Source organism: Poecile atricapillus, chromosome 6 (genome assembly GCF_030490865.1).
Source record: "Poecile atricapillus isolate bPoeAtr1 chromosome 6, bPoeAtr1.hap1, whole genome shotgun sequence".
NCBI lineage: Eukaryota > Metazoa > Chordata > Aves > Passeriformes > Paridae > Poecile > Poecile atricapillus.
This window is the reverse complement of record NC_081254.1, coordinates 5,532,819-5,548,773: the sequence shown is the minus strand read 5'-3', so window position 1 is coordinate 5,548,773 and position 15,955 is coordinate 5,532,819. Positions and strand designations below refer to the sequence as shown.

Below are 15,955 nucleotides of genomic sequence, written 5' to 3'. Positions count from 1 at the left end.
GGAACACGATTCAAATTGATGTAGAGTCCACCAAGTATCAATCAATGCAGAAACCTAAGCCATAGCCTGGCAATTTCTTTTTAACTGTCATTGCAGTAAAGTTTCACCTCTTCCTAAAATCCTCAGCCCTGGAAATGCCCAATCTCCAACTCCACAGCTCTACACCCGGCCATGGCTCAGCCTCCCCCTCAGGGATGATCAGTGACATCCCTCCCCTCATGAGCTGCATTATTCTGCCAAATAATTGTACTGATTTTCAGGGATAAGGGGAGAAGGTGATGCATTGCAAACACACAAGCTTTTAGATTTAGCTTTAATAAGGCATTTTTAGAAATTGCAACTGGATTATTTATAAAGATGTAGGACAGTAGCTGGCTCGGGCTTCCCTTGAAAGTGAGACAGGAGTGTTTAACTACTGGGGAAAAACTTAGGTGCCACTAAACTGGCAGAAGAATCTTGGCAAGCTCAACAGCAACCCCAGATTTAACCTGCGAGCTGAGCTGCCAGAGGATCTGAGTGGATGGATGCAGCCACCATGAAGCACAGCTTTGGAGGCACAAATGAAAAACGAGGGTACCCAAACACAGTAAACTGGTCCCATCTGTTGCAGCAGCACTGAAAATAGAACCTCCAGCAAGGATACAACATTTCCTTGCTACTTCAGACTGCCAGACTCCAGCAATGCACTGGAGCTTTCTAAGAGGTAGCCATAAACTTCCACAGAAATAAATGCCAAATGCTGCTTTTTCCTGGTTAAAGTTGTCCCTTCCCTTTCTCCACACAAAATGCAGCACATTCCTTGAGCTGTTCCACCTAGAAAACATTACAGTAAACCTCAGCCATGAAAAACTCCCTAGAAACACCTCCACAGGTGTCAGAGATAACTTAAAAGAGCTGTAAAAACAAAAAAAAACTTCTCACCCTTTCTTAAGGCCAACAATCCTGCTTCCTGAGTTACTCCTATCCTAATCAGTCGGGTGAAATTTTCTTTTTCCAGTTGCTATTCTCAAATAATCAGGCTGCCTTTGCAAACCAGCCACAGGAGCAGGTGCACCAGAGCACAGGTATTTCCACACTGATTTGAGGAGCAAAGGATCACCAAAGAACTGTTGGCAGAGGGGTAGAACACATAGCACATCTGCCTTTTCCTATAAAAAGTTACAGCCAGCAGGAATGCATCTGCTTAATGGCCTGACTCATTGAACTTGCCTAGCACAATCTGTGTCCATAAGGCGTGATTTCCTTGAGAATTCCTAACTTTTCCACAGAATGGAGAGACTCTCCTTGAAGCTTCAGCCAACAGTCATCCCCCTGCATCTACCTCACAGCAAACAAAAAGTATCCCAGAGCAGTCAAATTTAAGAAATGTTTATGGTTCATCTGGCTCCAAGAAAAGCAGTGTTAACTCCTAATGAATAAACATGAAAAATTAATTCTGGAAGAGGAAAATTTAGAACAAAGCAATAGCCTCTCTAGGCTGACAAGGTGGCAGCTTGGCATGCTTGAGTTATCTGCAGATACAATTTCAGCTCCAGAAGAGACAAAGGTTTTTTTGAAGGGAGACAGGCAGTGGATTGTCTCAGAATTTGATATGGTGAAGCCTGAACTCCTCTATGACAAGAAGGAAAAAGATTTGTGAACCCCCCAAGAGCCTGAATGCCACAATGGGCAAATTTCTCCTTGGCTGAAGTTGCCTTTTGAACAGAAACATCACCTACAGCCACATCCTCCTTAAGAAAATGCTTCTCCCTGGCCAAAAGTCATGCTTTGGTGGCTTTGTTTTCTGTACCAAAAAAAAAAAAAAAAAATTAAAAACTTACTGAAACAAACAAAAAAATTCACAGCACGTGTGTTTCATTTACCAGATGGTGATTGTTTGGGAAATCAGGAGAAGAGTACTGAGTGCTGCTTTCCCCCCAAAAAAGGAGAAGCAAGTCTGAATCACTGCAGTTGCTTTTCCAACAACACATTATTGGATTAGCTTGAACTTCAGAGAGGAGAAAAGAATATGGATAAGCCAGGCTAGTGCCTGGTGCTTTTAGAACACAGCCTGAGGAGCCTGGTTTCAGCAGGAAAAAAACAGCAGCAGACACTTGGCTCCACCCAAGGTGGGCAGGCAGGCAGCACACCTTAGGTACCTGTCTGTATCACAACTGAGATTTTTGTGACAAAAAAACCCACTGCTCTTCTAGCTCCTGAAGCAAAAACACCAGAGGTGGGAAGTTTGCACCAAACAAATGAAAACACAGAATTTCAAGTGGTGGTTCAGAACACAACTGGACCATACAGACACTGGGGCTGCCTGGTCTGTATCAGAACAGAAGCTTTATCACAGACAGGCTACGAATTTCTGGAGCCACATGGATACCCAGGGCTCATGTTTCAAACCCAGGTCAGGTGCAACTTTGCTTGTCTCAAACCTTGACCTTCTTTCTTGTCTACACAAGGATCTCAGATTTCACTTCACAGAGCTAAAGTAAGAGAACTAAGAACTTTAGCTTGAGAGACCTTGGAGACACAGAAAAAAAATTCCCAACCCAAACCCTGTGCCAGTCTCAGCACAAAATTCCCAGTTACAACCATCAGAGCTTTGGTTCTTCCAACCTTGTCCTGCTCCACATCCACAGATGAGGAGTTCTTCACACAGTGGGACTACAATTAAAAGCTGCTCTCAAGAGAGATTAAATGCAGAATGCATGGAAGCAAACTCCATAGCAGCTTTCTTCAGGGAAAAACAACTCCCTGTACTCACAGACAGGGCAGTAGACAAACATAACCCAGAATTTACTACCCAGGAACTTTCCAGGTAAGTCCACAGAAGCCACAGTGAAACAATTCATGATCTAACAGTCTATTTTTCCTCTTTTAAAGTATCTTAAATCTAAAACTAAGAGGTGAGGCTGCCATAGGCTGTGGATGATGTGTGCTCAGGGAGACAAAATGCCTCAGGATCTACTCACTTTCTGCTATGAGTCTGTGTATTTTTTACTTGAAGTGTCATATGCATCACCCCAAAGATAAATATTCATCCTCAGTCTTGCAGAACCAACAAAAGAGCTGGAGAATGATTTTGGACAAGGACATGGAGGAAAAGGACAAGGGAGAATGGATTCCAACTGTCAGAGGACAGCGATAGATGGGATATTGGGAAGGAATTTCTCCCTGTGAGGGTGGGCAGGCCCTGGCACAGGGTGCCCAGAGAAGCTGTGGCAGCCTCTGGATCCCTGGAAGTGTCCAAGGCCAGGCTGGACGGGGCTTGGAGCAACCTGGGATAGTGGAAGGTGTCCCTGCCCATGGCAGGGGGTGGAACTGGATGATTGTTAATGGCCTTTCCGTAATTCTGTCTTTAAGAGGGAGCCACACCATTTGCACCACACTTTTCTTAGAACAATTCAGTTTAAAAAAGAAAAATAATAAAAAACAATCATCTCAGAGGTGTACAACACCCAAAGACCCTGGGTAAGTGGCTCCTGCTAAATTATCCCAAGCAACATCATCCCACCTGAAGTCACATCTAGGCCAAGACACTTTTTCACTGACACCCCTTCAACATCCCAACAAGAAAACACAGCACCTGGAATTAATATAATTAAGGTTATTTTTATTGTTGTATCCAACCACCCTCAGCCTCACTGCACCGAGCTGTGTTAAAATATTGGGCCCAAATATGTCAACTGGGAACTTGGGAAGAAAAGGACAGGTATTTCCATATCCCAGCTCACTTCAGGAAGTGTTCCTGCAGCAACTGGAACAGCATGAAACAGTGTGTTTTTATAATAAACCTAATATGTTTGCTACAGAACTTATTTTGCTCAAGAAAATAAAAAATTGTTATTTCCACATTCCAGATCTAAACATGCTGATGGCTCCCTCAACTATCACCTGAAAAATTTAACATTTCTGAGATGCTGCTTCAAAGCCCTGCTCAGACTTCAAATGATTTGCAAGTCTTGCAGCCTGAGGACAACAGGATCATCTCTCTTCAAACTCTGAGCTTACCCAGGATCCCGGGAGGCACAACAGGAACCTGCAGGGAGAAGTGACACAGCCACCAATGACACACAGGGCCCTCCAGAGGGTCCCCAGCAGGCACACAGTAATGGTGGAATCAAGGCACATCATTCTTTTTCCTCCAGAACATGGAATTTCAGCTTCCTTAGTTCAGGAAGCATTAGGGAATGTCACAAAAATTTCAACAGGAAATGGGTCATGGGGACAAGCCACTTCCATGCACAAGGAAATAGAGGGGTTACATGAGTTTAACATTCACTGTAAACACCTTCCACAAACCCAGGCTGCTCCAACCTCATCCAACCTGGCCTTGGACACTTCCAGGGATCCAGGGGCAGCCACAGCTTCTCTGGGCACCCTGTACCAGGGCTTCCCCACCCTCACATGGAAGGATTTCTTCCCAATATCCCATCTAATCCTGCCCTCTGACAGTGGGAAGCTTTTAAATGCTCTGTTGCTCCAGATGGACAAATAGTTTAAGTATCTTTTATTAGCTTTGGTTGTATTTTTGTTGGGGCTTTTTTATACCTCCCCATGTTCAAACACATTTTTTAGTGAGCACTTGAGGTTGTTTTTTTGGTGTTGGGAGTTTTTTTACATTTTATGAAAGTGGCACAACTGAGGTTGGGCCGACAGAAAGCTACAGGCAGACAAACTTTTTCCAGGTGCTCAAGCACTTGGACCTGGAAAGTCAGCACAACTCTGCACACTGCAAAAAAAAGGCAACTCATTCTCCTACAGCTTTGAGATAAGCCCTGAGAGAGCACTCCAGGACAAGAATATTCTACACAGGGTGTATTAAGGGTAACAATCAGCCAAATTATTAATTCAGCAGTCAAAGCACCTGACAGCAGCGAGTTGCACAGCCCAACATCCAGCAACACCATCCTCACCTGCAGTGTATTTGCTCCCAGTTTGCAGGTCAAGAGGTCACAGAGAACACAGGCAAGTATTTCTCAGCTGGGCCCTGTTCTAAAAATGAGAAAGAAACATAATAAAGGTCATAACTTCGTGCTGCACCTAATTTCCCTCCTGGCAGTCATGCCCTGCAGTGTTCACATGTATCGACCTCAGGAAATGCATCTCAGACTGAGCCAAAAAAAAGCCAGGAGGAGGAAAATGGTCAACAGCTGAATAAAGGAATTACAGACAACCCAGGCCTTTAACTCAAGCCTGAGCTGGCAACGAGGATTCTAAAGCAGAAACCTCCAAAAATCCAGCCTGGTTTGACCTGCCCACCCCATGAGACCCCACTAAACACAGTCAGATTTACCATCTTTCCCAAGCAACTCATTAAACTACAGGCAGGTACAGAACACATAAATCACGTTGTGATAAACATCAGGCATTTCTGTACTCTGAGCAGTTTATTAACTCTAATTCATCCTAAAGGTTTTCCGACACAAACCCCACATCAAACACAGCTGGGGCCATTCAGCAGAGTTAAAGCTTAAAGGAAGCTCTGTCACGAGAAAGTGGTTTGACAGGAGCTCTAACACACGGCGATAACTCACACAGCCCGGGCAGCTCCGCCGGCGATCCCACAACCAGCAAGGAAAATAAACCAAACCCAACTCCTCTCACGGTGTGAGAGCCCCCCCAAAGCACTCCCTGCAGGGCCCCTCGGCGGGATCCCTCTGAGCGCCGTGATGTTCCCCTGGACCCGCGGGTTCATTTCCCAGGGGTGAAGGCACAGTGTTACTGAGAGACTCAGGGATGAAGAAGCCAGAAGAACACGGCATCCCGAGCCCCGTGTGTGCCGGAAAACCTGGTTTTCCCGGCCAGCGGCTCTGCCTGCGATCCCTTACCCCAGGAGCCGGGACCCTCTAGCGCCGGGGCCCAGGACCCCTCAGTCCCGGGGCCTTGGAGTCCCTCAGCTCCGGGAGGCAGCACTCTCCTATTCCCGGGGCCTGCGACTTCCCCTAGCCCCAAGAGCCGCTTCCATTCCCGGGAACCCCTCCTCAGCCCCCAGGACTCCCCTCAGACCTATGGCCTACGCAGACCCCACATTCCGGGGCCTTGAACTTCCCCCAGCCCCATGCCTCGGGACACCCCCACTCAGTTCCGGGTCCTGGGATCCACTCAACACAGGCCCCATCACACCCCAAAGCCCGGAACTCCGGAACCGAGGACTCCCCAGCCCTGAGCCATCCCCTCTCCACCACCTCCCGGCCCCCTCAGGACCCCGCTCACCTCAACCCCGCCGCCGCTCCCGCCGCCCCGCCCGCCGCGCGCGCGCGCTTCCGGGGGCGGGGCCTGCGCGCGGGGGGGGCGGGGCCCGCCCGTGGTGGGCGTGGCCTCGGCGTCTGCCGGGTGCTGTGAGGGGCTCAGGGGGCCCTGCGGGATTTGGGGGGTTCCCTGCGAGTGTAGGGGTTCAGAAACCTCTTGGTGTAGGTCACGAAAGGCTTTTATACAGCGTGTGGTGAGTGTACCTACGGGTCCTGTGTGTAGAGGCTGAGGGGATTTGGTATAGGGCCTGAAAGGGTGTGTAGGGAACCTCAGGGGCTTAGACAGATATACTGGAAGGCCCGTATACAGGGTCTCAGGGGACCATATATATATATATATATATATATATATATGTATATATATGGGTTCTTCGTGGTCTGTATGTAAGGTCTGAGGGGTCTGTATATAGGGTCTGAGAGGCCCAGATAACAGAGGCTCTGAACGGGCTGTGTGTATAGGTTCTGAGGGACCTATATTATATATATATACATATAGATTCTGGGAGGCTTGTATATAATGTCTCAGGGGCCCAGATAGACAGACAGATAGAGGCTCTGAAAGGTCTGTAGATGAGATCTGAAGAACCTATATACATACTATATATATATATGTATATATTTTGAAAGGTCTGTATATAGAGTCTCAGGGGCCTATCTATGATGTACAGATAAATATATATGCTCTGAAATGCCTGTATATAGAGTCTCGGGAGCCCATATCTATAGTTCCTAGATGGCCTTATATATACTGTATATACACACATAGATACATACATACTATCCAAGGAATGTCTCTATAGGTCCTGGATAGCAGGGCTGCAGGGCTTGTGTATAGGGCCTGAGAGAGTGGTATATGGGGTCTCAGGAGCTTTTATATAGCTATATACTCATAGAACCATAGAATGTTAAATGATCTTAAAGGGAAGGGATCTTAAAGATCATCTTGTTCTGCCATGGGCAGGGACACCTTCCACTATCCCAGGTGGCTCCAAGCCCTGTCCAGCCTGGCCCTGGACACATCCAGGGGCAGCCACAGCTTCTCTGGGCACCCTGTGCCAGGGGCTCCCCTCCCTCCCAGGGAGGAATTCCTTCATTCTCCTGGGTAGGTGTGGCAGCAGCTGCAGCCGTGCCCAGTGGCCCAGGAATAGGATGACAGCGGGAAGGGAAAGTGAGAGAGGCATGCCTGGGTCATGTGCACCTCGGCATCTAGATCAGAGGGAGGATTCACTGCTGAGGAGGCTAATTTTAGGTGTTTTAATTATAGTTACTTCCAGATGCCTCTTAGGCTGGCTCTCCTCAGGCTTTAATGTACCTACCCCCCATTAAAAAACACATTTTCCAGAGGCATAAATAGACAGCGATTGCTCTTGAGGAATCCAGGAGGTTACTGAATCCTGACTCTGCCCTCCCACAGTAGGAACACTGTGAGGATTTTTAGGATGAACCTTTTGGCGAGGCTTAAGGGGATCCCAGAGGCTTAGAAGGGTCTCTTTGGGGCAGAGGTCTGGCCATCTCCAGATCCCAAAAAGGGGTGGGAGAAGCCACCAGCAAACACTGGCACGTTTGGGTAACTCAGGTCTGAGTTGTGATGAGACAGGGATCACCATCCTGCCCAGTCCAGGTGAATGTTCCCCTCCTATCCTATTGCTCCATGAGAAGCTGGGCAGTACTCATGGTGACCAACACCACTGCTTTATTGGCAAAGTAGACACTGTCCCCCATCTCAGGGCTGTGCTGTTTTGTCTGCAGTCACCTGGAAACACCAACCTTTCTTCTAAATAAAAGGAGATAAAATGCACTTGAACCTGGGATCCTCCTGAATATCCTCATCCACCCATGCCTGATGCACCTGCAGGGTTTTGCATCAATCTCCATGGGCCTGATTCTGCTGTATCACAGCCCTGGACATCTGTAGGAGTAAAACTGGCTAATCCAAAATTTAACACGGAGAAAATGATGAATTAATGGGCTAAAAAAATAATTTGGGGTTTTTTCTTCTTAGCTGACTTATTTAATCCAAGCACTTTGGGGCGTGAGCGGGTTTTCCAAAGTGATGGCTTTGCTTATGGCTTATCACACACTCACTTTCCCTTACATCAGTGTTTTATTTGCAGGAGGGAACAATCCACGCTTCTCTCGGCAGTGTCGGGATGGTTGATGAGGGTTTGAAGCTTAAGTTTTCCACTTCAGCCTTTCCTGAAGGAAAGCACTGCTATAATATTAATTGCAAACGCTGGTGTGCTTTTCTCCAGCAATTCTTCTCGGGAGCAGCTTTCCAATATTCAGCCAGCTGTCATTATAAGCACCAGGAGAAAGCTTTGTTAAATACATTCTTTTCTTTAGGTTTTCCAAGAGTGGAAGATGCTTCTAGCAGGAGCTATTTGACCTAAAACGACAGGGTTTCATTTTGGTGCCAATATCCTCACCCCTTTCTCTCTCCCTGCGCCTTGGGGAGCCGTTCCCTGCTGGCTCATTTAATTGCCTGGGGTATTGATCTCAGGGCTCACATTTAATTCCCATTTTTGTGCTTTGTAATGAGTGCCCACACACTCAGCACGGGTTTGCTAATGAATTTTTGGCCTTTCTGCTGCCCTCAGCCTTTGCTCAAAGCCCATCATCCCCCACCTCTGTCAAATATTCCCTGGAAACGTATAAACTGCCAAAAATTTTACTTTCGGTCATTCCCAGCTCCTCTTTAATGATAAATAAATATCTAAATACAGAATATGAATGGCTGAAGGAGTAGGGAGTAGGAGAGAGTTGGGGCAGGGTCTGCTTGCTGTTCCCATCCCTGTCCTCCCTCGGAGCTGCTGGCAGCGATCCCTGCACGAAACCCTGAGGGGGACAGCACAGGCTCATCCTGAGCACATCTGTGCTCACCCAGGCAAAAAGAAGTGGAGGGGTGGGTAGTTCATGGTGAAAAGAGGTGCCTCTGCCCCCAAGGCACCTTCACCATCCTGGAGCTGCCTTCCTCCCCCTTTCCTACCTTTCTAATCTCTATTTTCTACCTCACCCAGGCTGCATTCGCCACAGTTTTGCCATTTTTAGGCTTTTAATCCCAGCGTTCTGGGATGCCGGGAGCTGTCCCAGGGAGAGGCTGATGTTGCAGAGAGGGAAACCCTGGCTGTGGTCCATGAGGTGACTCCTTTGCCGAGATGTGCGTGGGAATATCTTCCACTGTGGAGTCATCACTGAGGGCTTGGCTACTCGAAATCCTTGCTTTGAAGCATTTTTCCTTTCACCATCGGTTTTCAACATGACAGAAGAGGGAAATACAACAAGCAGGGATCAAGCAAAGACTCTCTCCTGTCTGAGCAGTGAAGCGCGGGAGCAGCTGCTGCTGCAATTTGTCTCCTTGATTTTCCAAGAAAATGCAAATAATCACTGAAATGCTAAATGTGTGAAGCTGGAAAGACAGTGGGTAAATCCTTCCAGAAGGATGCAGTCGAGGCTTCAACCACACATTCCCAACCAGTAAAGAAGGGAAAGCTCATCCCTGCAGGAAAATCCATCCAGAATTGAGGATTGAGATGGAGAATGTCTCAGGGACAAACTCCAAAATGAACATTGCTTGGAGAAAAGCTTAGAACAACCCATCAGGACTTGTGGAAGGCAGCACTGGAGGGAGGTGGGGATGGAAAAAGGAGAGCTGTGAGGGTGTGGGTGATGCTGAAGCACATCTGTGTCATCCCATGACTTGGTCGTGCTCCTCTCCGTATTTTTAGAAACACAGCGGGGTAAATAACAGGAATTAAGAAGGAGCTGCCATCGGTGTTGTAGTAACTCCCAGGCCAGAGGAAGAAGTCTTTTCTGAGTCATCCAGGTACATCATCTTTCAAGAGAAAGCTGAGCACAGATTGCTTATTTAGCCCAGGTGCTGCAAGGTCTATGCTGGCAGCCCAGCCCACCACGTCTGTCATACATACATTTATATGTGCATATCCAGATATTCTTTGATCACATACTTTTCTTCCCCTTCATTGAAACTGCTGTTGAGTGGGGTGCCAGTCTGACCCGACGCCCCAAATCCCTGCGCTACCCCCGCACTGCATCCCCAGGACTGTGGCGGTATTTTTGCTGCACCCCACTTCCTGCAGCCTCTCCCTGGTGGTCTCCCTCCCCAGTGACTCCCCATCTCCCGGCACCCCCTTCTTAGTGCATCCCAGCTCCCTGCACCCCTTTCCCGGTGCTCCCCATCTCCCAACATCCCGTCCCTGGCTGTTCCCCCTCAGGGCTCCCCCCGCGCCCCCTCCTTCCACTCCAGCCACGCCCATTATTGACCACGCCCCCATTGGCCCCGCCCCGCGGCACCCCCGTCGAGGACTTTCCCTGCCCTCGGGCCCGCGCGTGGCCCCGCCCACCGACCAATCGCCTCTCCGGGCCGCCCACCTGCTCGGCGCCGATTGGCTGCGCCGGCCCAGAGGCCGGCCGGAGGGGCGCCGCGATTGGCCAGCGGCGCCGGCCGGCCCCGCCCCGCCGCTCCCCGCGCGCCCGCCCCGCCCCGCCCCGCCCGGGCGGCAGCAGCACCGCCGCCGCCGCCACCGCCGCCGCCGCAGCGTGGGGCGGCTCCAGCGGTGCGATGGCGGCCACGGCGGGCAGAGCGCTGCCGCTCCTCTTCTGCGGCCGCCGCCCCGCCGCGCTCACCGCCGCCGCCAGCCGCTTCCCGGCGCTGGGCCGGCGCCGTCAGCAGCAGCAGCGACACCGGACGGTGAGTGAGGCGGCGGCCGTGTGCCCTTCAGAAGGCGGGCGCGCTGCCGGCGGGCGGCGCGGGGGCCCCGGCTCCGTGGCTGCTCCACGGCGCTTTCGCGGCGGCTCCCGGCTCCGCCAGCTGCGCGTTTATTCTTAGCGCCGTCACCGGGTGAAACTTGAGCGCGGCGGCGGCGGCGGCAGCAGCGGAGCTCTCGTGGTCGCGCTCCGGCAGCGGCAGCCCGCGGCCCTCCCGCCCCGGCAGCGGGCGGTGCTGCCGGCGCTGCCCGGCGCTGCCCGGCGTTCCGGGGCCGCGCTCCCGGGGCGGGGGTCGCGGCGCGGCGGGGCGCGGCCGCCAGGTGGCGCTGGGAGCCGCCGGGAGCGGGGGGGGCGCGGGGGGCGCGGAGCCCCCGCCGGGAGCGGGAGCGGCGGCACCGCCACCGAGCCGGGCGGGCAGCGCAGCGCCCCTTCCCCGGGTTGTGTTGTTCCTTCCTTCCCCTGCCGCCCCGCTCAAGGTCAGCCAAGGGAGAGGCGCTCGGGGGGCTTCCCGAATCCCGGTGGGGGCAAAGCCGGCTGGGCTCTGTTCGCTCCCTTTTCCTCGGTGGTTTTGCCAGGAAAAGCGGGGACAGGCAGTGCACAGCTTCCTATGTGTCTCGGGGCGGAAAAAAACCTGTAAAGGTAGCAGGTCGCGTCTTGGAGCTCGAAAGATTTGCTAAAAATACCGGGAGGTTTTTTTTTTTCCCCTATTTTTTCTTTTTAAACTACGGGAACAGTGTGTAACCGTGGGATATCCTTCTGGCTTTTGCCACAATCTGTTTTATTGCTGCCTGTAAAAGAGCTTCTGCCGGAGGTGTGCACCTGTCGCTCCCTTGTTTTGCTCCGAACAAGTAATCACGGAACTACGCGCAGCCACCAAAATCGTGCCTTTAATCAGGTGACGGAGCGGGCTCTGAGCTCCTCTGGAGCGGCGGATCCATCGCTGGTGGTCCCTCGGGTGCTGTTTAAAGAGTTGTTTGTGCCTGGGATCTTCAGGGTGCCGCTCGTTCCTCCGCCCCTGCCGGTGTGTTTTGGCAGCGAGGGGATGCCCGAGGTTCCGTCGGTATCGGGTGTCTCCATCCCGGCGGTCCCGCATTGGCAGCGCGATCGTTCCCACGTGTGTTGACTGCAGGCACCTGCTCAGGTGTGGAATGGCCTTTCCAGAGCCCCTAATTCATATTTGAGATGTCTCCTTTTAGCGGTGGGGCCCTGGCAAATAATTTGTGTTTGTCTAAATTTAAATTGACCTTTGCGATTGGTTTAACGGAGACTCAGATCCGTGCTTGGTTTCACTCCCTGGGTTAAGTGTAGCAGTAAATGTGGGAGAAAATTGTTAAAAAAAACATTAAAAAGCCATGAATCTCTCGTGTTTTCCCAGGATACTGAGTAGACGTGACAGAGATGTGGGTATGTTAAAATCCTACTCTCAGAACCTTCAGGAGCTTGGGGAAAGAGGAGGATTTTGTTCCTGTCCTGGGGACTGATGATTAGAAAGCCCTCCTGGCTTTCATTGGGCTGTGCTATTTAATTTTTGGCAGCCTGGCTGTGCTGTTACAGTCATTAGTTTTTGGGGTTTTTTTCAACAGGGAGGTTGTGTGCAGGTCGGTTTGGTTGAATCCCCGAGAACCAAGGGATGGGGTTCAAGTGGGTCAGGATCCAGGATGCCAGCAGCTCCTTTTGGCAGCATCTGTGATGTGCCTGTTTATCCCCTCACAGCAGGGACGAGTTATCCTTTCCCTCACACTGCACTTGAGAGCCTCTGCAGACCACTGAGAGAGAGCAGCTAAATCCTGGAATAAATGATCTCCAAGGAAAAATTAAAAGAACTGGAGCGCTTCATTATAAAGAGGAAATTGAATGGAGGTGTTGCTGCAAAGAGGAAGCAGAAAATCAGGCAAATCCATGGCGGGTGGGAGAAATGATGGGTTCACAGTGTGAGCAGAGGGGCTTGGCAGGGTGCTGGCAATCTTTACTGACAGTAAGAGCAGTGAAATGCTGAATTATTTCCTGGAAGGCTGTTGAGTCTTTGTTATCAGAAGTGGTTGGGACAGGTTAGGCTTGCATCAATCAGTTATGGCTGATGAAGAATCAATCCTGCTCTGTGATGGGACTGGGATGTACAAGCTTCCTGAGACCGTAGATTATATGAAGAAGGACTTAGGAAGAGTTTGTATAATATGAGTGTAATTAATAGAGTGATTATATCAGGTGTGTCTGAGCAATGTTGTTTTTAGTGCCATCAATTTCACTTGGGTATTTCTCAGGATGGTTGGATTCTCGCAGAGGGGATAAATAAAATGGGCTTTCTTTGAAACAGGCTGGAAATGCTAAGTGGTCTTACGGATGAGTTCTCTCAAAAGCAATATAAATAATGCTGGAAGAAGTAGACCAGATTACTGTGAGAGGACAGTGCTGCAAAACAAACAAAAAGCTCCTCCAGATGGGTGAAGTACAGAGGAGGAGGTTTGGATAACACCAAATGGGAGAGAGGGTGAGAGGTCCCTGCTCGTGAACAAATACTTGGATTATGAAGGAACATTTGGAAGTACATTCATACTGGGAGACACAGGGCTTGAATAAAGCATTCACAGCTTGCTTGAGAGTTCTGAGACCTGAGGGAGCTGGGAAAGCTCAGTGGGCTCAGCATGGAGATGTTCTCACAGGAACAATCCCTTAGGGAGAAGACCTCGAGTCTTTGCGTTCTGTCCCTAACAGGATCACAAGGGGTGAGAGATCTGGGGAGGGGGATGCAAGAAACTTGAATGAGAAGTTCACTCATTAATCCTGGAGTAGGGATAAGCAAGAAGAAGGAAATTATCAGCTTCCCAAGGGCTAGTAGTGGGCCCGGAAAAGCTTCACAAGGAAGCAAACTATAAAGAGTTTTCAATGATGTGGAGACAGACAAAATACTTAAATAAAATGTTCTCCTTTTGTGTGTTGAATGCCTAAATCCTCATGGCTTTTTTCCTGCAGAGACTAGAGGCTCCTGTTACTGTGTTTCCTGGTGCCTGTCACCAGGTGTTGGGTGATGTTGGATTGGAATGTGGTCAGCTGGTGCAAAAATACCTACAGAAAATCAAGGACTTGGCTGTATGTGTGGCATTGCTGTGGTGGTTCATCCTGGCACTTCTGGGCAAATCAGGAATATTGACTTCTAGTGCCTTCTTCCAAGCCTAAGAAGGAAAAACTGAACCCAACTGAGCCACAGCCAGATTTTGAGCAGGTATTGGACACCCTGCAGGCTTTTCTTTCTGCGCCAGATGAGGAGGGGGGTTACTTGTGCTGATCCATCCTCCAAGCCAGGTAGGATTTTGGTGCAGGTGGGCCAGGTTTGAGGATGTGGTGAAGAGTTTATCCTGCAAAGATCCTGCTCTGTGCCAAGCAGAGATGGGATAAGCCTCAAGAGGAGGATGCAGGGGACATCCCTTTATTCAGCATAGATACACTGTCTATTTAGTGGGGTTTTTTTTCTTATGCAGCCTGGACTTGCAGAGAAATTGTAGCCCAGCTCTTGATGCAAATTGTCAGGTGGAGCTTGGCACTCTCAGAGCTCAGGGGTGGCTGCAGGGATGGTGAGGTTTGGAAGACTGTGGGGTGTGTTTTTGCTGAGGATGGAAGCTGGCAGACTTGTTTAATTAACTGCACTGCTGTTTCCCTGACCTGGCATACTGCTGATTGTGATTTTCCAAGGAATGACTGAAAAGCTGTGTTTGTTTTTTTTTTTTTTTTTTTAATTCTTTCATGAGCTAAAGCTTCAAAGGGGATGACCAGCAAATATATTTGGATGTATGAAAGTGGCTAAAATCAGAGAACACACTTTCAGTGCTCTCTCTGTGTGAAAGAGGAGCACAATACGAGGACTAGATGTTGGTTTGGGTTGGGTTTTTTTTGACAGTTATTTGATGATATTACTGCTTTTTATTTCTTATTTAGCCCATATAGTAAGGGGAATAATAAAGATTCTAAATGTAGGGTCTGTGATGGGAAAGGAAGTTAAAGTCATGATCAAGTTGATGCTGTCACTAATACAAAAGGTGCAGGGAAATTCTTTTTCCAGAATGGGAATTTTTCACAGCTGTGCTCAGGAGGGGTATATCTCTCCTGACCAGAGCCAAATCTTGGAAAGAGAAGAAGAAAAAAAGTTGTTCTTTTTCTAAAGCTGTTTTAAGACTCATCTTAAGGAGGAAATGTTCTGTCAGGTTAGGTTCCCCCACAGTCTGGAGAGTGCAACGTAACTTTTATGACTTAATTTCTGATTTGTGCTATGAGTCACCAGTTTGCCATTCGATAAAATAGCATTGAGCTGACTCAAATATGCAATTTAAATTATTCTTCTGATTGTAGGTCTGGGGAAATGTAGAAATTGTTTTAGATTTGGGTGGCTGTTTGTTTTGGTTTTTTAAAATAATTCTTCATTAATTGCAATGATCAGCCGCTCTTCCTAAAATCCCAACTTGCTGCTTTCTACTTCTGTGGCTTCTGGTAGGATGAGGAACTGTACTAGAAAAATTTGAAATTTATTGAAACTAGATGAGGCTGTGCTCTGTGTGCTCACCATGGGGACATACTTTTATTTCTGAAGTGCTCTTGGGGTGAGAGACCACCTGGGATATTGCTGGAGGGGATTTCATCGTGTTTGCACTTTACCAGTGCAAACTACAGCAATCAGGCTCTAAGGGCTATTTTGTCCTTGAGTATTTAATGCTGAAAATGAAATTACTTGTGCTTCTGCTATTAAAGATTCTGCAAAGGGTTTTCTCCCTGTTATTAAGGTCTCAATTGGTCATCAGAATGAGATGTCATCTTAATGAAGATGAAAATATGCTGCACATGAGTGTGATGTGGAATTAGTTTCCCGCAGGACAAGCCCGTGGGGTATGGTTTTTGTCTCATGTAAAACACAGAGCGTGTCCACTATCTTTTTCTGCATTCTTGGCAGCTCTTAAGGAATTAGGAAATGGAGAGCTCATTTCAGCAATTTGCTTTTGTTGGCT

At 49.1% G+C, this 15,955-nt stretch overlaps 2 protein-coding genes across 5 annotated transcripts in view; one reads left to right on the top strand and one right to left on the bottom strand.

Moving 5' to 3' along the window:
- The window catches only part of MICU1 (mitochondrial calcium uptake 1), an 84,465-nt gene extending 78,194 nt beyond the window's left edge, over nt 1–6,271 (bottom strand). For 2 of the 3 annotated variants that reach the window (XM_058841302.1, XM_058841304.1), the window contains exons 1-2: nt 6,205–6,271; nt 4,905–4,983 (exon numbers count right to left, since the gene is read on the bottom strand). The gene's annotated coding sequence lies outside the window, so the exon portion shown is untranslated. Of the gene's footprint in view, nt 1–3,502; nt 3,575–4,904; nt 4,984–6,204 lie in introns of all 3 variants that reach the window. The other variant, XM_058841303.1, reaches the window with a different exon arrangement.
- Nucleotides 6,272–10,744: 4,473 nt separating this feature from the next.
- Nucleotides 10,745–15,955, top strand: part of MCU (mitochondrial calcium uniporter) — a 78,272-nt gene continuing 73,061 nt past the window's right edge. Inside the window, exon 1 of one of the 2 annotated variants that reach the window (XM_058841322.1) lies at nt 10,745–10,947. In XM_058841322.1, coding sequence (XP_058697305.1) covers nt 10,819–10,947 — 129 coding nt within the window. In that variant the 5' untranslated portion in view covers nt 10,745–10,818. The remainder of the gene's footprint in view (nt 10,948–15,955) is intronic. The other variant, XM_058841323.1, reaches the window with a different exon arrangement.